Raw genomic sequence first — 21,456 nt, forward strand, 5'->3', positions numbered from 1 at the left:
CAAATTTTCATTTTAGTTAAAGTGCATCCCCCCAGCTACAAAAGGCCACAACTAAAGCGACTGGTGGAATAAGAAGACACCTGCGCATTTCATTGTTCCAAAAGGGACATTAAGATGGTTTCCAGCACTGTGTGGCTGCACTACACCGACAGTGAGAACAAGCTGGGCAAAGACGACACAGGAAAGCAGGCAATGCATGCGTCTACCCATTACCAGTATGTGAGGCTGGGCAAGTGTGTTAGTTACCCTCGTTGTTGGAAAAAGGTACCAGACAAAAGCACTAAAGGACAGGTTTCTTCTGGCTCATGCTTGGAGCGTACAGTGATTGTGGTAGAAAGGCAGAGCGGCAGAGCAGGTGGTGGCAGGGCAGTCACACTGGGCTTCGAGAAGGACATGGGTGCTGGAGCTTGCTTTCCCTTCTCGGTTTATTCAGCCTCGAACCCTTGCCCATGAGACAGTGCTGCCCCCAGCAAGGTGCCTCTCTAGAAACATCCTCACAGGCACATTCACGGGTGTGTCTCCCAAGAGAGTATAAATTCAACAAGGAAGATTAATATAAGCTATTGTGCATCTCTATTCTTCAGTTCTCATCTCCAAAATGTCAATAATCATAATAGCAACTTCATAGGTTTCTTATTAAAATTAATGTCCCTATCAATACCCACCACAGTAGGCTGTCAAGTAGTTTTGTTTTGTTTTGTTTTGTTTTTATGTATGTAGGAGTAAAACTAGTACAGGTATTAGGAACAGTATTTATGAGCTCTATGTTAAGACGCAAACATGAGAGGCCGGAGACTGGGCTCAGCAGGTAAGAGCATACACTGCTCCTGCAGAGGACCTGAGTTCAGGTGGCTCGCAACAGCCTGTAACTCCAGCTCCAGGGAATCCAATGCCTCTGGCCTTCACGGGCACTGCATTCAGACACATACCCACACATGTCTGCATTATTAAAAATAAAAACAGATCGTTTAAAAATGTAAACATGAATGCTTTGAACGGTTTCCGTGAGCGAAGCTCCAGTTTTCCTTCGACTGCATAGATTACGATCGGCTCTATCGATGAGTGCCCAGTTAAACCAGGTCCATCAAGATTAGGCAACGGTAGACACTAACTTAATGTTCTATAATAGATTAACCTATTCCACCACAAGAACAGCAGCTGCTCTAGTTACTCATTTAGCCATTGACCTCGCATAGGGAAAAGGCTCTGCGTGCTGTGTAATTCACAGCAGTTAATACAAGACAGAATGGAACATGCAAAACTGGAAATTACAAACTCAGTTACAATCTAGTTATTTGTTTAAGGGTCCAGCAATGTTCTTTTGGATTACAATCCATCTATACTATTTAAGTAACAGTAGTAGGAAGCTAGCAGGATGGCAGCAGTAAAAGTTATCCCTAGCCCTGGACCAGAGCTGCCTTCTGGACAGGCAAGTGCAAACACAGGTCAGTCATCCATTTATAAGTTTATAAGTAACCAGCTGGAGCTGTGAGCCACTTCTAGGAAGAGAGTGTAGGTCTCTTTAAAGCATTAAAAACAGCAACAGAGACCAGGAGCTGCTAGGAGGGGGAACATGAAGAGATATGGGGTGAGACTTACGAGGATGACAGAATTTGATGGTAAGAATGGCTAACAAGGCCGGGTGTGGTGGTGCACGCCTTTAATCCCAGCACTCGGGAGGCAGAGGCTGGCGGATCGCTGTGAGTTCGAGGCCAGCCTGGTCTACAAAGTGAGTCCAGGATGGCCAAGACTACACAGAGAAACCCTGTCTCGAAAAACCAAAAAAAAAAAAAAAAGAAAGAAAAGAAAAAGAAAAAGAAAAAGAATGGCTAACAAAGAGATGTAATCCTAAAACACTTAAAGAAACATCATTTACAAGGGTAGATTTCACTATATGTAAATTATACCTTCAAACACCAAGTGATAAACCCTGAAATTATAACATACAAACATGAAACAGACTCAGCAGGCTGTATCCATATACTTGGGTTTTTTTTTAATTTTTTATTAATTTATTCTTGTTACATCTCAATGTTTATCCCATCCCTTGTATCCTCCCATTCTTCCCTCCCTCCCATTTCCCTCTTATTCCCCTCCCCTATGACTGTTCCTGAGGGGGATCTCCTCCCACTGTATATGCTCATAGGGTATCAAGTCTCTTCTTGGTAACCTGCTGTCCTTCCTCTGAGTGCCACCAGGTCTCCCCCTCCAGGGGACATGGTCAAATGTGAGGCACCAGAGTTCGTGTGAAAGTCATACCCCACTCTCCACTCAACTGTGGAGAATGTTCTGTCCATTGGCTAGATCTGGGTAGGGGTTTAAAGTTTACCGCCTGTTTTGTCCTTGGCTGGTGCCTTAGTTTGAGCGGGACCCCTGGGCCCAAATCTGCCTATCATAATGTTCTTCTTGTAGGTTTCTAGGACCCTCTGGATCCTTCTACTTTGCTATTCTCCCATGCTTCTCTCATCTAGAGTCCCAATAGGATGTCCTCCCCTCTGTCCCAGTTTCCTGGTAAGTGAAGGCTTTCATGGGACATGCCCCTTGGGCTCGTATGCAGATATAAGTGAGTATATACCATTTGAGTCTTGTTGCTTCTGGGTTAACTCACTCATTATGATCATTTCTAGCTCAATCCATTTGTCCACAAATTTCGGGAATTCCTTGTTTTTAATAGCTGAGTAGTATTCCATAGTGTATATGTACCACAGTTTCTTTATCCATTCTTCTACTGAGGGACACCTAGGCTGTTTCCATGTTCTGGCTATTATGAATAAGGCTGCTATGAACATGGTTGAGCAAATTTTCTTTTTGTGTGCTGGAGCATCTTCTGGGTATATTCCAAGGAGTGGAATAGCTGGGTCTTGAGGAAGCCCTATTCCCAGGGCTTCCTGGGTGAGATAGCACCAGATAGATTTCCAAAGTGGCTGTACTAGTTTGCATTCCCACCAGCAATGAAGGAGTGTTCCTCTCTCTCCACATCCTCGCCAGCATGTGGTGTCGCTTGAATTTTTGATCTTAGCCATTCTGATGGGCATATACTTGTGTTTACACATAAATAGGTATGTATGTATATATGTATGTATGTAACAACAATTATAAAAAAGAGACCACAGATTAAGAAGCAATGGGGATGTGTGGGGAGGGTTAAAGGGAGAGAACATGAGAGGGTCTGGGGTGGAGGAAAGAACAGGGAAAATATATAGTTACATTTTAACTAAAAATTTAAAATTATTAAGAACTGAAAAAACGGAGAAATTCTGACTGTCTATTTAAAACTTTTAAATATTCATGTTGAAGCCAGGCATGATGGTAGCACATACCTGAACTCGCAGCACTCAGGAGGTGGGTGCGAGAGTGTGAGTTGTTGGCCAGCATGTGCTACACCGTGAAAATCCCATCTGCATTTAAATCACATGAAAGATTTCCCTAGAGAGCTGGCCATGAGAGCAGAAAAGAAAAGAGCGAAGCTAGGACAATGGTGCGCCCCAGTTACTTTGACACACAGAAGGCTGAGGCAGGAGTACAGCTGCATGTGTGCGGCTATTTTGAGCTACACGGTGAGTTCAAGTCCAGCCTAGGCTACCTAGCAAGAGCCCATCTCAAAGCAAAACAAAAAACAAAAAAACACAGGACAGGAAAAGACAGTGGGGATATGTCCTTAACAAATTCCCATGCAGAGAATGCTAACAGCCAAGAGTGTGAACACATTTTCCAGGTGGCTGAGGCATGGTTGCTCAGGGCTGCACTGGCTTAGCATATGCCAGGGTTCAAGTTAATACCCAAGTACTGAAAATAACAAACCTAAAAAAACAAACAAACAAACAAACAAAAAAAAAAAAAAAAGAAAGAAAAGAAAGAAAGAAAGAAAATAACAAACCTTCCCAAAGGAAGACATGTGGTAGAATGCTTGATCTTAAGAGACACCAGATTCCCTTAAGAAAAGTTCTGACTGAATACCTATATATACTCCCCTGGTGTTCTTTATAGTCAATTTCAGTTTGGTTTCTACGAATTAGGGAAAGTATTAAAAAGAGAACTCCAGGGGCCAGCAAGATGGCTCCATGGTTAGCGGTACGTGCCGTCAGCCTGACTGCCTGAGTTTGATCCTCCGGAAACCACAGTGGAAGGAGAAATGACTCCCAAGAGCTGTCCACTCATCTTACATGCCTGTGTGAGCGCGTGCGCGCGCGCACACACACACACACACACACACACACACACACACACACACACACAGTAAATGTAAAACATTCAAACTAAAATAAATTTAAAAGAAGGAATTATAAGTGTAGACTAGAAGATGGGAGGGAGACGTGAGGACAGAGGAAAGAGCAGGAAAGAAATAATACTAAGGATATTTGAGAAACTCATGGAAACTTCCTATTTTATAAGCTTCCTACACACACACACACACACACACACACACACACACACACACACACAGGCTAGGGGATTACATGAGAATTACACTACACAGTGCATTAGGAGCCTTGAAGAAGCCATAGTTTGCCAAACAAAAAGCCCAGTGCGGGGATGGAATCCCTCTCCCTGGGTTGTTGGGAGGAGGCGTGGCATCTTAGTTACGTTTCTATCGATGATAGAACACCATGACCAAAAGCCGCTTCAGGAAGAAAGCGTTTATTTCAGGTTACAGTTTCTAGTCCATCATGAAGGGAAGCAAGGGAGAAACTGACGCAGGCACCATGGGGGAGGGCTGTTTACTGGCTTGCTTCCCAGGCTCACCGTCAGCCACAGTTCGTTCTTTCTTTCTTTCTTTCTTCCTTCCTTCCTCCCTCCCTTCTTCCCTTCCTTTCTTTTAAGATTTATTATTATGTGGACAGTGCTCTGCCTGCATGCACGTCTGCAGGCCAGAAGAGGGCATCAGATCACATTATAGATGGTTATGAACCACCCTGTGGTTGCTGGGAATTGAACTCATGACCTCTGGAAGAGCAGATAGTGCTCTTAACCTCTGAGCCATCTCTCCAACCCAACCACATTTCTTATACTCCAGAACCACACACTGAGGAGTAGCACTACCTACAGCAATCATTAACTGAGAAAATACCCCCGCAGGCAAATCTGAAGAAGACATTTTAATTTAGATTCCCTCTTGTCAGAGCCTCACTTGTGTCAAGTTGACAAAAAACTAACCATCTGGGCATGGTAGCACACTTCTTTAATCCCAGCACCTGGGAGGCAAAGGCAGACAGATAGATCTCTATGACTTTACAGTCAGCCTGGTCTACGTAGTGAGTTCCAGGCCAACCCTAGCTACATAGAGAGACCCTGCCTCAAACAACAATAACAAAACAAACAAAAAACCTAATGGGTGGGAGGGTAGTGTGCGCGCATGTCCAAACACATAACCTCAAACAATACCCAATCCTGTGATTGCAGAATCTAAGCAGTACAGAGAGAGAGAGAACAGCTTTTTTAAAAGGGTGTGGCCCCATGCACATAGAGGCAGCACAAACTGTCTCAGTAGTTTTTTCTTAGTTAGTTAGTTGGTTTGTTTTTAAGGAAAATAAAGAGGATGTGAAACTTGGAGACGTGGGGAGGAAGGGGATCCAGAGAAGTCTGAGAGTGAAAATAAGAATGACTATGATCAAAATACATTGTATACATTTACAAAATCTCAAAGAATAAACTACAATTCTTATTTAAAAACTAAAAGGCAACTTATAGCATGGTTCTCATGTGCTATAAAAACTCTGTATTGACTACATTGCTCTGGTCAGGCTCCTCCAGGCTCAGAAAAGGTTACTTTATTTTCCTCCATTAGCCTCCGAGCCTTACTTAGGAATCAGGACCTTCCTGCTCGCTTCCAAGGAAGAACTACAACATGCTACATCAAGGCAAGCTCATCTTCACGCAGCCCTCCCTCACAGCAGCCCACCGTGGCCTCTAGAAAGCGGAAGGAGAGTGCACGGGCCACCCTTCCACTATCACCCACACCCAGTCACTAGCTCAGACATAGTACACACCTGGCACATGTACACACGCCTGACACAGCTAGCTCCATACATTCTTAGTCTGGACTTTCTGCCAGCGAGAGCACAAAGGTCTGCCTCACACTAGGACATGGGTGCCTCCTTCCTCAAGAGAAAGTCAACTCAGTAAGCAAGACAGGCTCTCAAAGCACCTTTTCTAGGCCAGGGCAACCCCCCTTTCAGGCCTGGCTTTTATATCGCCCGGCAGGGACTCCACACTGCTGCCTCAGAGGCCTCTAGCTTCCTCTCTTCCCACAGCTCCACAGCTCAGGGTCAAGTAGCACTTGCAGGTGCTCTCTAGCCCAACAGCGCATGGTTTTCCAACCTTAAAAAAAAAAAAAAAAACTACTACTACTACTAATAATAATAATAACAGCAACAAAAGAGCTTTTATTGATACAGCTTGTAAATTACTGATGTTCACAATGCTGGAAATCAAAATAAAATTTAAAGACAATTACAATTTAACCACTTAGGCATGCAACATATTAGTATAAATAACACTTTTAAGGAAAAAAATTATTGTCTAACAAAACTATTAATGGTACTTTTTCTTTTTAATAACTTTTTAAACTCTAAAGGACTTGGGAATGAACAGCCAGATCTCGTGTTTGCTACTGCAGTTAGCCTGACCGCCATCCTCTCAGAGAGTAAGCAGTGTTAAAACCATGCTGATCTCACTGCAGTGCCACACAGACGGAATGAAGCACCTTATGACAAGCCTTGCTTTAGGATCACAGTTCAGGATCAAACGCAGGAGCATGCAGACTGCGTCTGTATACCCTAATTTACAATAAAACCTTGGGAGCTAACGACATAGCCCACATATATTCTCTTTATGTTCCACACCCTATGCGTTTAACAGAAATTATCCTAAATACTTGATAGACAAAGGTCTGGAATGAGAAAACTCATCACTAAAGATTTCATAGCTCTAAGTATACAGACACTGAAACTATGGCAACACTTCTCTCTTCTGACTCAGACTGAACTCACTCCTTTATTTCCTGTGGAAAATACATCAAAAAGCCTAACTATATCTTAACCCATTAAGAACCAATTTAGGAATTTATTTATACTTTTTTTTTTTTTTTTTTTTTTTTTTTTTTTTGTTTTTTCAAGACAGGGTTTCTCTGTGTAGCCTTGGCCATCCTGGACTCACTTTGTAGACCAGGCTGGCCTCGAACTCACAGCGATCCGCCTGCCTCTGCCTCCCGAGTGCTGGGATTAAAGGCGTGCGCCACCACGCCCAGCCTATTTATACTTTTAAAGTTGAGTAAAAAGTACAAAAATAAATTGAATTTTAAAAAGACTATTATTTTTGGTTTTTAATTATGTAACATCTTTTAGGAATCTTGTATTTTACATAAAATGTATTTAAATGTATTGAAATCTATTATCAATATTCATTGAATTATAAAAGTAGACACACAATTTCTTAAGTATTTAGGCATTAATGAGGTTGCTAACACTCTAGTCTAAGCATGGCACTCTGCCACTGGACAGGATGGTACATGTGTGGGCAGCCTGACATCTAATATTAGCCTTGAAATCTCTGCAAGGGACACAAGCAACCACACAGAAACTCCTCAAATTTCACAGGAAAATCCAGAACAAAATTATCAAAATTATTTTAAAATCATGAATCTACTTTTAAAAATAAGTAAGCAAGCCAGGCAGTGGTGGTGCTGGTCTGTAATCCCAGCACTTGGGAGGCAGAGACAGGCAGATCTCTGAGAGCTCAAGGGCAGCCAGCCAGGGCTGCATAGAGAAACCCTGCCTTGAAAAAAACGAAAGGGCTGGGCCTGATTGTTCATGCCTTTAATTGTACACTCGGAGAGGCAGAGATAGGCGTTTAGCTGTGAGTTCAGGGCCAGCCTGGTCTACTAAGATAGTCCAGGACAGAGAAACCTTGTCTCAAAACCTCCCCTGAGAGAGAGAGAGAGAGAGAGAGAGAGAGAGAGAGAGAGAGAGAGAACACCAAGCATTTCATTATTAATGTCACTGAAACAATGTCCATGTCCTAATTTTTGTTCTACTAAAGACACACGATGGAGGTTTTCACATTCAAGCATGTTATTATTATGATATACCAGATTGTGTTATGAAAAAATAAGCTAAACTTAAAATACTTCTTATTCAGGGCCCTGGATGTTAAGTAGTTTTACAAATACCGGAAATAAGCTATGCTTACGCTGTTTCTTCTGATGTTATAGACAAGCAGACAAGTAACAGATTTCTTTCACATTTGTTCTTCCTGAGTAGAGGAGATTGTACCTGTTCTCAGTGTAACCTCATCTGAAAACTGAGACGCCCACAGCAGAAGTTCACTACTCTCATCATGCTGAAAAGTATAAGGCTGCTTTACAGAAATATCCGCATATTTCTCTTACCTCTGTTTCTGTACAATGTGAATATCCCAATTTACCTGTAATAAAAATACAAAAAGTTACTTTCATTGTAAGATTTCTAAATCATTGATAATATATTCAAGCAACTACAATCAAGGCTTTATCAAACATGAAAATAATAAATGCTGGAGTGATTTTTTTTTCCATGTACAAAGTTGTTGGTTTATTCAGTTACCAGGCTGACTGGATACTCAAAATCCCAGAGGTCAAGAGGCTGGAAAAGGAAGTTCTGGGCTAGCGTGATCTACACGGCAAGGCCCAGGACAACCAAGACTAATGAAACTGCCCAACTGCCCCCGAAAAGAAAAGGAAGAGGGCTGGAGAGGTGGCTCAGTGGTTAAGAACACTGGCTGCTCTTCCAGAGGTCATGAGTTCAATTCCCAGCAACCACATTGTGCCTCACAACCATCTATAATGTGATCTGATGCCCTCTTCTGGGGTGTAGGTGTACATGCTGGCAGAGCAGTGTATACATAGTAAGAAATAAATAAATATTTTTAAAAAAGAAAAAAGAAAAGGAAGAACCAGGCATGGTAGCGCACATCTGTAATCCCAACACTCGAAAGGCAGAGGTAGGCAGATCTCTGAGTTTGAGGCCAACCAGGTCTACAAAGCGCATCCCAGACAGCCAGGGATACACACAGAGAAACCCTGTCTGAAAAAAAAAGAAAAGAAATAATTTTTTTAAAGGAAGAGAAAAGAAAACTGCACTCATAATCAAAAGGAAGAAAAAGACAGACAGAAAGAAAGAAAGAAAGAGTGAGTGACCTGGGCAGTGATGATGCACGCCTTTAATCTCAGCACTTGGGAGGCAAAGGAAGGCAGATGGAGGCCAGTCTGGTCTACAAAGGGAATCCAGGACAGCCAAGGCTACAGAGAAACCTTGTCTCAAAAAACAAACAAACAAACAAAAAAACAAAACAAAAAAAAACCCAAAGATGAAAGAGAGAAAGGAGGAAGGGAAGGAGGGAGGGAGGGAGGGAGAAGCAAAGCCTGGCACGGTGGTATAGACCATGATTCTAGAGGCAGAGGCAGGTGGATCTCTGTGAGTTCAAGGCCAGGCTGGTCTACATAGTGAACTCTGGGCCAGTCAGGGCTACACAGTGAGACAATGTCTCAAAAGCACAAACAGCCAACAGAGAAAGAGACAGAAAGACAGACACCGGCTGACTGACCCTTGGGAGGCAGGACTATGTAAGACAGACACCGGCTGACTGACCCTTGGGAGGCAGGACTATGTAAGACAGACACCGGCTGACTGACCCTTGGGAGGCAGGACTATGTAAGACAGACACCGGCTGACTGACCCTTGGGAGGCAGGACTATCTATAGCATGAACTAGAGTGAGGCCTTGGGTCGAAACAACAGCGAAGAAAGAAACCCTAGAACTGAGCATCAGCGGACTATACGCACAGCAGGATCTTCTCTCATCGATGAAACGACACCCGAGAACTTGTACAACCATGTATTTTGTCAAGTTGGGATACAACCATATTTTGGAAATAAAAGCAACTACTTTAAGGGAATCATTTATTTATTTAAATAAAAGAACAGAAAGCAACTTTACATTGGGTAGTAGAAACTAATTTTTTTTATCTATGCTTTTCCCACATATATCTATTTGTGTATGTGTGCACACAAACAGGTGCCACAGCACATGTATGATCCATACTTCTACCATGTGGATCCCGACAGTTGAACTCAGATCATCACGTGCAGTGGCAACAAGCACCTGTACTCACTGGAGCCACCTCATGGGCCCCAACTGCCCTTAGGTTGACACACACACACACACGCACACAAAGACACAGACACACACATGCACACACACACACACAAAGACACAGACACACACATGCACACACGCGCGCGCGTGCACACACAAGCATGCGCATGCACACAGACACACACACAGATGCACACACGCACACACACACGCACAAAGATACAGACACACACATGCACACAGACAAACATGCACACACAGACACACATGCACACATGCGCACACGCATGCACACAGACACACAGGCACACACATAGACACACAGACACACACACACACAGACACACAGACACACACACAGATGCATGCACACACACACACACACACACACACACACACACCCCGTCTGCACTGCCTTCCCTCCTAGTACTTCTCTGAATTATCTCCTACCGCCTTCAGCTACATTCCCAGCCTGAAACGTTTTAAGACTTAAATAGAATCTACTCACCTTACTGTTCATGGTAACATCATCAAAGAAAAACATAAACAATCTTACTGTACGCCACCTAATCCTTAAAATGAATAATAAAGTTGCAGCCCGTCCTTAACATCTAAGGATCCTAATGGTCCTAAGTAATATAAAACAGTAGCTGAAACAAAGACTAGAAAATGGGGACCTTGGAGCTTGTAAAATATAAAGTATATAAGCAATAAAAACTGTGTGAACATACATACAAAATTACCTTAACTTATAAGACGTTTTTATACAGCAAGTGGGACTTGCTAAATATATGACATAAATTTGTTGCTAACATAAACTTATAGTCATATATGGATATATATAGATATGGAGACTACTGAAATCACAATACTTAGATTATGTACAGGAATTAGGACTCTGTAATTGGTAATTAATTTACCTAAAAACATTCTGTTACAGGGCTGAAGATATGGCTCAGAGGTTAAGAGCACTGGCTGTTCTTCCAAAGGTCCTGGGTTCAATTCCCAGCAACCACATGGTGGCTCACAACCATCTGTAATGTGATCTGATGCCCTCTTCTGGCATGTAGGCATACATACAGGCAGAATACTGTACAAGTAATAAATAAATAAATCTTAAAACAAAAACATTCTGTTACAAACAGCTCAGAGCAGAGCACATTTACTGAGGGCTTTACTCTGCAGCGGAGGTCAGGACACCAAATGGTGGCACAGAAGAAAGCAACATGTGTAAGAATACATCACACTATCTGACTTCCACACAAACCCTGGTGCCCCATATTTGACCACGTCCCCTGGATGGGGAGGCCCCGTGGCACTCAGAGGAAGGATAGCAGGCTACCAAGAAGAGACTTGGTACCCTATGAGCATATACAGGGGAGGAGGTCCCCCTCAGTCACAGTCATAGGGGAGGGGAGTAGGGGGAAAATGGGAGGGAGGGAGGAAGGAATGGGAGGATACACGGGATGAGATAACGATTGAGATGTAAAATGAATGAATTAGTAAAAAAAATTTTTTTAAAGAATACATCACACTATCATAGGCAATGTTCTTAAGGAAGAAAGAATCACAGGAACTCAAGAATTAAGGGCAGGAACATAAGTAGCTGAGATGCTACAGTGAGTGCTTACACACAGCACTGGTTCAATTCCCAGCACTGTGTAAGCCAGATGTGGGGGTTCATGCCTGCAGTTCCAGCATTTAGGAGATGAAGATCAACCAATCAAAAGGTCAAGGCCATCCTTGGCTACACAGAGTTTGAGGCCAGCCTGAGCTGCGTAAGATCCTGCCCTCTACCCCACACCCTGAAAAGGCGAGCAAACAAACAAGTATTAAAACCGATATTAATGTGGGTTTTCTTCTTTGATTTTTGAGACAAGGTCTGGCTAGGCAGCCCTGATTAGCCCGGAACTTATTGCATGGATCAGACTGGCCTCAAACTCATAGAAATCTGCCTGCCTCTCCAGTGCTGTAATTAATGGCATGTGCCACCATACCCGACAAACTTGCTTTTTATTGGTGAAAATTCTGAAATTCGTTTCCACACATTACAGCAAAAGCAAAGGTGAAAACAGAGCAATGCTGGGAAGTCGTGACTTGTGCCGTGTGACAACATGCAAACCCAACCTATGGAAGGAGAGGAGGCTCTTGGTGCTGATCTGGAACTAGAGGTATTACCCAGCTTGAAAAACTAGCTCTGGCTGGGCGGTGGTGGTGCACACATGTAATCCCAGTACTCAGGAGGCAGAGGCAGGAGGATCTCTGTGAGCTCATGGCCAGCCTAGCCTACAAAGTGAGTCCAGAACAATCAAGGCTACACAGAGAAACCTTGACTCGAAAAACCAAAAAAGAAAGAAAACCTAGCTTTACCTAGCAAAACTAAGAGAACTTCACCTAGAAAGGTGCACCTGAGCCTATCCCACTTGATGCAGAGGACTCAGGAGCCCTCAGGAGACTGGACCCTGGCTAGGACAACTGTAAGCATCTGTGAACTCTGCACCTAAAACCAACAAACTGCAATTCTGATGTTTAAAAGCATAGGCTACTGAAATTAGATTCCTCCTAATCACCTCTGATGCAGAACTAAAATACTTCTCTCTACGAATACCAAAGCTGTGTACGCAACTGTGCAACTGCACTTGGTTTTCCCAAACTGCTGAGCACCTCGAGAAAACATGCAGGCTGAGACCAGAACACTCCCAACCACCTACAAAACTCTGTCATCCAGCTCCACACCCAGGTGCTGACCTAGGGATGGGAAATCCCAACCACGTCAGCAGAGCTAAGATGGCCTTGGATAAGCCTGCACAGTCCACTCGCTGTGCACATGAGCGATGGGGGGAATGAAGTGAGTGGCACGCATTTGCACGCCTGCTGGCGGGCTGCAGGGATATCCGGGCTCCCCCAACTTTGTCATACACACTCTCTACTGGCACAGGTAGGGAGGGGAGGGATGGGTTGCAAGCATGCTATCACAGCACTTAAACTGCTTTACTCCAGCACTTTAAGCTGGAGCCTGCCAGTATAATTGAAGGGATTTTTGTTTCATCATTTTTCAGTCGTCAAGGGCTAGCTGCTTCTGCCTCAAAGAAACCATACTCAAGGAATCCCTCTCAAAGCCCAAAATCCATGATTTCACTTTCTACATTTTCAATAACTTAAAATATGGTAGGCCTTAGCAAGTCTTCAGATTATAATCACAGTGAATTAGCTCTTTTTCTTTTTAGTCAAGTAATAATTTCTTTGGGTTACATTTAGAACAGCTGTTAGATAAAATCTGAAATGGTGTTTAATCATTACGTTTTTAATATTTCAAAATTCTCAAAAAGGCAGGAGGGTTGATTTGCTCAGAAAGCCAAAAGCAGCTTTAAAAGTCATGGCAGGCCAGCCCAGTGGTGTACACCTGTAATCCCAGCACTCGGGAGGCAGAGGCAAGCAGATCTCTGTGAGTTCGAGGCCAGCCTGGTCTACAAAGTAAGTCCAGGACACCAAGGATACACAAAGAAACCCTGTCTCAAAAAAAAGCATGGCTGTGTTTCAAACCCATATTTTAACTGATGTAAAAAGATCTGCTCAAGCCGGGCATGGTGGTGCATGGGCCTTTAATCCCAGCACTTGGGAAGCAGAGGCAGGCAGATCTTTGTGAGTTCAAGGTCAGCCTGGTCCTACTAAGAGAATTCCAGGACAGCCAAGGATACATGAGAAACTCTCTCTCTCAAAAAAAAAAAAAAATCTGCTCTCCCTCAAGCCTAGCAATTATAAAAATGTATCTTCCAATAAAGTGATACAAATGGTCTTAAGTATCGAAGTAACCTGGTAGACAATGCCTGTTATTAAAGCCAATACTAACAAATAAACAAAATACTACTTATCTTTTAGAGACATTTACCATTTTTCAATTTCAATTCATTTATTTGTGTGTGTGCACACATACCACAGGCCATGTGTAGAGATCAGAGTTGCTTCTCACCCTCCACCATGTGACTCCCAGGCTAGAACTCAGGTTAGCAGGCATCTGTAGCAGCTGAGCCATCTCACTAGCCCTTTTAGATACTTTAAGCCTTAAATGTTAATGATCAGAAAAACTCCAGTTATCCAATATGCTCCAAAAGTCCCAGAAGAACATTTCTGTGAATGTCCCTAATTGGTCCCCTCAACTTTGGCTGGTCAGGATTAGATATCAGACTCAGACACACACACACACACACACACACACACACACACACACACACACACACACACTCAGTACCACTATAAATGTTGATGAAGTACACAAACTGTAAGTAGAATTTAAGGTAGTTACAGAAAAGATTTTCTTTTTTTCAAGACAGGGTTTCTCTGTGTAGCCTTGCGGTACTGGACTCACATTGTAGACCATGTTGACCTCAAATTCACAGAGATCCACCTGCCTCTTCCTCCCTGACAGATTTTCATATAGATCAATATTATTTTTAAATCAAGGTGGACAGCTTTCTCTGGAGTAAAAAAAATCTCACCATACTTTCTGAATCATCATTCAGTTAGCAAATTAGCTGACTAAAAAGAAGCAAGGTATACCCACCAAAGACACCGTTTCCAAAATTTTAAGGCTAAATGTCTCAGAATCACTCTCTAATTTTTTTTTCTATGTGAGTCAACTGAAACTATTAGACACATCTAATCATGTGTAAACATGTCCTTCTTCATGCTAACACTGAAAGATACCACCACAGTATGCATGCTAACAATCTATCTATCCTCCTCACTTGCTCCACAAATGCCTGCACACCTACAATACACCGGAGATAAGCATCAATACACAGAGAGCTCAGCCTCAGTCTTTGCCCTACAGTACTTGCATTTAGTAAATGTAGACATAAACTAACAACGAGGACAGCTGGTAATATGCTATTAGGGACACAAAAGGAAGGGAAAGAAAGTAACAAAATGACCCAATTTAGGTTAGCCAGGCAAGCCCTTTTGAGAATATTTAAAGACCTTGAATTTGTGTAGGGCTGACCTAGGGCTGGAGGTAAAGCCTGTTGGAGAGCCAGCAGGGAGCCTGAGTCCTGGAGACATCTGGTGGGCAGTTAGCTCAGAGTGTGTTGGGAAAGGCAGGCAAGGCAGGCAAATCACAGAGCCCCAGGCCTTCGGGTGTGCTTTTAAACACACAGGGATACTAGACAAGAGACAACGGTGCTCGCCTTTAATCCCAGCACTGGATGAAGAAGTAGGGAGAGTCTTTAAGTGAGGCTAGCCTGGTCTACACAGCAAGTTCCAGGCTCATCCAAGGATACATAGCTTTACAATGAGATCCTGTCTCAAAAATGAAAGAGTAAGCTGACTGTGTTTCCAGGTCAGCCTTGTCCAGAGGGACACAGTGCAAGTATAGGCCAGCCAGGAGGCTGCTGTCATCTAGAGAGCAAGGGGGATGGGCAGCCCAAGTTAGAGACAGGGTTGTGAAAGGTAAGAGGAATCAAACATAATTTTGAAGAGGTTGGGGCTATAGTTCAGCGACAGAATGTGTGCTTGTCAAGTGTGAGGCACTAGGTACAATTTCCCAGTACAAGCAAGCATAGCAGCTAATGGTAAGTACAAGGCTGAGGCAACAGGACCGTCCTGAATTCTTGGCCAACCTGGACTACATAGTTATAAATTCCAGGCTCTGCCTCCAAAAGGGTAGAGTGAGGTGGGGCTGAGACTTAAGATAGCTGTCACATTAATTTTTTTAAAAAGCATGCTGGGCGCAGTGGCGCACACCTGTAATCCCAGCACTCTGGAAAGCAGAGGCAGGTGAATCTCTGTGAGTTCAAGGCTAGCCTGGTCTACGAATCAAGTTCCAGGACAGCCAAGGCTACAGAGAAACCTTGTCTCAAACAAAACAAAACAAAACAAAACAAAAATGGCATAATTTTGAATAATGAACAGGTTGGAATTTAGCAATTTAAAAACTTTCTGCAACCTATTCATACTTGAATTGGTAAAAGATCATGGCCACTGAGGACCACGAATTTATCCATGAACCTCATCATATTTTAGTTCTCTATTAATATATCAAAAGTTAGCTGGGTGCAGTGTGGTTCAGTCCTATAACCCCAGCACTCAGGAGGCAGAGGGCAGTGGACTTTAGCTTGGAGGCCAGCCTACAGAGTGAGTTGCAGGACAGCCAGACCTACACAGGGAAACAAACAATAACAAAAACATTATTTATTCTGTGTGTGTGTGTGTGCATGCGTGCATGCGTGTGTATGTGCACTCATGGCACAGAGCCATGTGTGGTGGTCTGAGGACAACCTTGGGGAGTCTGTTCTCTTCCTCTACAACGTAGGCTGTGAGAATCTAACTCAGAGCAGCAGACTACCTGTTCTCCCATGGAGCCATCTTGCTAACCTATCTCTGGTACTTTCTATCTCCCTTCAGACACAGCAGAACTTGGCCACCCCATTTCCCTCCCCTCTCCCTCCCATCCCCTCCCCATTCTTCCTCTCTTCTCTTTCCTCTCTCCTCCACTCCCCTCCCCCCACCTCCCCTCTCAGAGACAGGGTCTTTCTCACTGTGTAGACTAGGCTGCTGGGATCTGGGCCAAAGCTGTGCCCCACAGGCCTGGCTCCGCTTAACTGTTTAAGTCTCTATGAGGAACAGAAGGCTGAGTAACAGTGCACGTCTCTAATCCCGGCTCCAGAAAGAGGCCAGAGGCTTTCTAGTGTGAGGCCAGCGGGGACTACAAAGTGACACACTGACTCAGAAGAAGAATGAAATAGGAAGAAAACCTCAGAAGAACGAGGAAAATGGAGGGGAGGAAGGAAGCAGAAGAAAGGAGAGCGGAGAGAAGAAAGAGAATAGAGTTTATTTAAACTATCAAAACTATCTAGGTTGGCTTGGGACAACACTTGCCTAGTACATGCAGGCCTCTGGGTTTAATACCCCGTAGTGAAAGGGGGAAAAGGAAAACTCAATAAACACACACACATTTTTTACTTCCACTATGCATATTACCAAAAAATAATCCTTTTGTAACTTTCTAGTTATACATTTTATCACATTTACGAGTAAAACACTAAGTTTTTGTTCTGCTCTTGAGTAAGGGGTGTCGCTATGTTACCCAGACTAGCCTGGAAGTCACTGGTACTCAGCCTGCATGCCTAAGTTCTCTAGGGATAAACAGAATGAAATAAGCACAAACTAAATTAGACCATCAGAGCAACCATGAAGCTAATCAACGGTCAAATTTTTACGAAGCTTTAATTCAATATACGTGAGGCAATAGTCCAAATGTCTCATCCCAACTACATCTCAAATAAAATGTTACAGAAATTTAGAAATACTCTTGCACAGTTTTATTATTGATGTAAAGAAGCCCTCGTTCGCTTCCTAGAGGACATAAGGAAGCTAGACTAAATTGTCAACAAATGACTAACAATCAGTTGGAAGGAGAAGAAACTAAATTCAAGAATATAGGCACAGAACGTTACCTGTGTCTCTGCCAGGGCCAGCTAATGGAGAAGGAATTTTTCTCCAACAGACAGTTTGGGAAAACTGGATATCCACTTAAGAAGACAGACCCTTGTCTCATTCCATCCAAAAAAAAATTGACTAAACATCAAAGACCTAAAAACAAGGAACCCCCTAAAACTCAACCACAATAAGAAGAAAGACAGCCCAATTCAAACCTGGGTAAACAGTCATCTCCGCAAATGGCCCATAAGCAGACAGAGCATCATTAGCCACAATGATGACACCATCCCCAACACACTGTCTGACAGAGTTGCCTTCTCTAGATACTTCACAGAAATAGCATCACAGGAAAGCTGCGCGTGGAAATCATAGAGAACTATGAATAGTCCTCAGGCACTCACTTTCTCTGACAGCGGAAGAAATCTTCCATAATCTATTCATAAAATCTGGTCATACTTCTAGGGCAACTATAAATATCTACATTTCACATTCTGTCAACCTCAACAATCATTTTCTGGACTTATTGTTTTAGAATTTCTTTACCAATCTTCAGTCAAAGGATCTTGAGATGCTTTTCACAAAAAGATAGTTAATACCTCCGTACAACATGTACGAGCTGACAAAATTCGCTCACGTACAATCGTCACTGGAGTCTCACAATACAAGGGCTGGACAGACACAACTTCCATTCTTACAGGTTTACCAGAAAGCTAAGAGGCTTTGACTACACATTAAGCCTCAGAACCAAGCCTCTAAGCACATCGCCTGCAGTTACCCTGCTGCCAGGGGACATAAAAGGGGATTTGCATGCATCTCAAAAAAGCAAAGGAACTTGGTGGACATTAACATGACTCTACCAGGAAACTATGTTCCACGCCACCTTAATTTCCATGCAGCATAAATCATCATCTACCCACCCTAACCTGCTCCTCCTGCCTCCCCATCACCCAGGCAGGAGTCTCAGAGCCTTCAGGGTTCTTCTTGCAACTACACATCAAAACTAAAGAGCCACACCATGTTCCAGCACCGATCTGCCTTCCTACTAGTACTGCTCTGGCTCAAATCTTCATAATCTCTTGTCTGGAGAGCTGAAATACTCTTACCTGGTTTATCACTTAAAGGCAGTATGAAATGTCAACTGGTGTCTTTGTCCAACTACATTTTGTAGAAGATGGATTTGTTTTGTCTTTGAGACAAAGGGTCTTGCTGGTAGCCCTGGTTGGCCTGGTACTTACTATATACTCACCATGTAGCCCAGGTTAGCCTCAAACTCACAAATAATCCTTCTCCCTCAGCCTCCCAAGTGCTGGGATCACAGGCGTAGCAGAAGAAAAGTACTTTCTAGGAAGCCTGTATATTTTTCTCAAAAGAATAATCTGCTTATCCATTTTCCAGTTTACATTCTTCACACAAGCTCTCCACTGCCCATCCAACCTATAGACACAAACAATAGTGTGGCGCTCGGTAAACACACCTTTCCAGCCTGTCTCACTCCCCACCACTCCCACACACATCCTATGCTCCAGGCACAGTGAACACCCACCACAAAGCAGACAAACGGGTTTAACCTCACATGCCAAGTCCAAATAATTGTAGTGGCTGCCTGAAGCACCCTGTTGAGAACCCAAGAGGTTGCTTATATACTTAGCAACACAAAAGTCATGACCGATTAGTAAGCAGCATTTGCTTCCAGCTTGGGAAACGGGTGGCTCGACAAATGTCACACTCAGTATCTATCTACACATGCATATGATGTCCTTGCACGTTTCTGAACCTTTCTAAGCACACGCGTCTGTCTATGTGGATCCCATTTCATCCCACTGCTCACCCTTCATGGCTCCAGAACTCAGTCTCCAATGCGGAAGGTACTTGTTGTGACGCAAAGGGAGCCACTCACTCTGGGCTCACAGCTTTCTATGCATCTCTAGCCTTCCGGAACTGTACCACAGGTGCTAGCTTATGCATCTGTGAGCTTCTACTTGCAGGTGTACCCTGTTCCTCTGTGCACCTGCAACATCTAGCACAGTCCATTTACAAGACATACAAATAAATGCTGGTGCAATGAGCAAATGGAACGGTAACAAGAATTCCTTTAATACGGCACTTGGGTCTTCACTGAAAACCTAGGAAGCCCAATCTGGCCAGACAGCCCTGGAGCCAGCTGATTACACTCTGCCATCACTTGCCAACTGCGCCCATCGTTATCTCTCAGAAACACAACATATTGCAGAAGCATGCTGAGTGAGGCAGACTAAGTAGGAAATACGAGGACAGTCCTAATTTAAGAAAACATTAGCACAAGCATTGTGAAAACATGTAAGAATCAGCCGGGCAGTGGTGGCACACGCCTTTAATCTCGGCACTTGGGAGGCAAAGGCAGGCGGATCGATGTGAGTTCGAGGCCAGCTTGGTCTACAAAGGGAGTCCAGGACAGCCAAGGCTACACAGAGAAACCCTGTCTCGAAAAAAAACAAAACAAACCAAACAAACAAACAAAAACATGTAAAAATCAATGTTTTCAAAAGCTAAATATAGGGCCAGGGGTGGTGGTGCACACCTGTGTTCCCAGCACCCGGGAGGCAGAGGCAGGTGGATCACTGTGAGGCCAGCCTGGTCTACAAAGTGAGTCCAGTACTGTCAGGCCTGCACAGAGAAACCCTGTCAAAACAAAAGACTAATCCCTCTACACACCAGCTAATAAAATATGCACATAAGCCGGGCGTGGTGGCGCACGCCTTTAATCTCAGCACTCGGGAGGCAGAGGCAGGCGGATCGCTGTGAGTTCGAGGCCAGCCTTGTCTACAAAGTGAGTCCAGGATGGCCAAGGCTACACAAAGAAACCCTGTCTCGAAAAACCAAAAAAAATAAAAAACTTAAAAAAAAAATGCACATGTTGATTTAAGTGAACAAATAACACTATATATACGTAGGAAATGTGAAGTGCATTCCAGTACATTCTATGAGATCAAATATCTGTATCTATCACCTTATCATCCCTGGGTTTGGTTTGTTTTTGTTACAGGGTCTCACTATGTAGCTCTGGCTGGAGTGAACGTCCTGCGTGACGTAGGATGACCTTAAACTCAGAGATCAACCTGCCTCTGCCTCTGAAATGCTTCTTCTTCTTCTTCTTCTTCTTCTTCTTCTTCTTCTTCTTCTTCTTCTTCTTCTTCTTCTTCTTCTTCTTCTTCTTCTTTTTTCCAATTCAGATTTCTTCAATTTTTCTAACACTGTTGTTTTTCTGTGCCAGGATTCAACCTCAGATATCACATTCCACTTATTGTCATGTCCCCTCATCTCTTCCTAATTTGGACACTTTCTTTCCAGTTGGGAGGCATCTTACTATACAGTCCTCACTAGCCTGAAACTCAGTATGTAGGCAGGACAGGCCTCCAACTCACAGAGACCTGCCTGCCTCTGCCTCCAAAATGCTGAGACTGAAGGCGTGTGTCACCGGCGAGATTTTTTTGAGAAGTTATTATAGTGTGTGTACGTGTATGACAGGAGTTTTGCTTTTTTTGGGGGGGGGTCCACGTGCCACAGCATTCAGAAGACAACTGTGAGGTTGCTCCTCTCTGCTTCTCTGTGGGTTCCAGGGATCAAATAAGGCCCTTAGGCTCGCAAGGAGGTGCATTTACCCACTGAGCCATCTTACTAGCCCTCATTTCATTTACTATTTTGAAACATAAGTTATGAACAAATATAGTCATCTAAATGTCCCAGAATGGTTTTCATTTTAAAAGTCTGTGAGGTGGGCTAGAGAGATGACGGCTTAGTGATTAAGAGCACCCGAGTTCAAGTCCCAGCACCCATACGGTGGGTCACGGTCACTTGCATCTCCAGTTCCAGGGGACCCAACACTCTTTTCTGGCCTCCATGGTCACTATCTGCA

The 21,456-nt window shown here is 43.6% G+C and overlaps 1 protein-coding gene across 4 annotated transcripts in view; it reads right to left on the reverse strand.

The window, feature by feature from the left end:
- The window catches only part of Spire1 (spire type actin nucleation factor 1), a 116,726-nt gene that overhangs the window by 84,407 nt on the left and 10,863 nt on the right, over positions 1-21,456 (reverse strand). For all 4 annotated transcript variants that reach the window (XM_051163495.1, XM_051163492.1, XM_051163493.1 and 1 more), the window contains exon 2: positions 8,387-8,421. In XM_051163495.1, the coding sequence (XP_051019452.1) occupies positions 8,387-8,421 (35 nt within the window). The remainder of the gene's footprint in view (positions 1-8,386; positions 8,422-21,456) is intronic.

This window comes from Acomys russatus, chromosome 20 (assembly GCF_903995435.1).
Source record: "Acomys russatus chromosome 20, mAcoRus1.1, whole genome shotgun sequence".
In the NCBI taxonomy this organism is placed as follows: domain Eukaryota; kingdom Metazoa; phylum Chordata; class Mammalia; order Rodentia; family Muridae; genus Acomys; species Acomys russatus.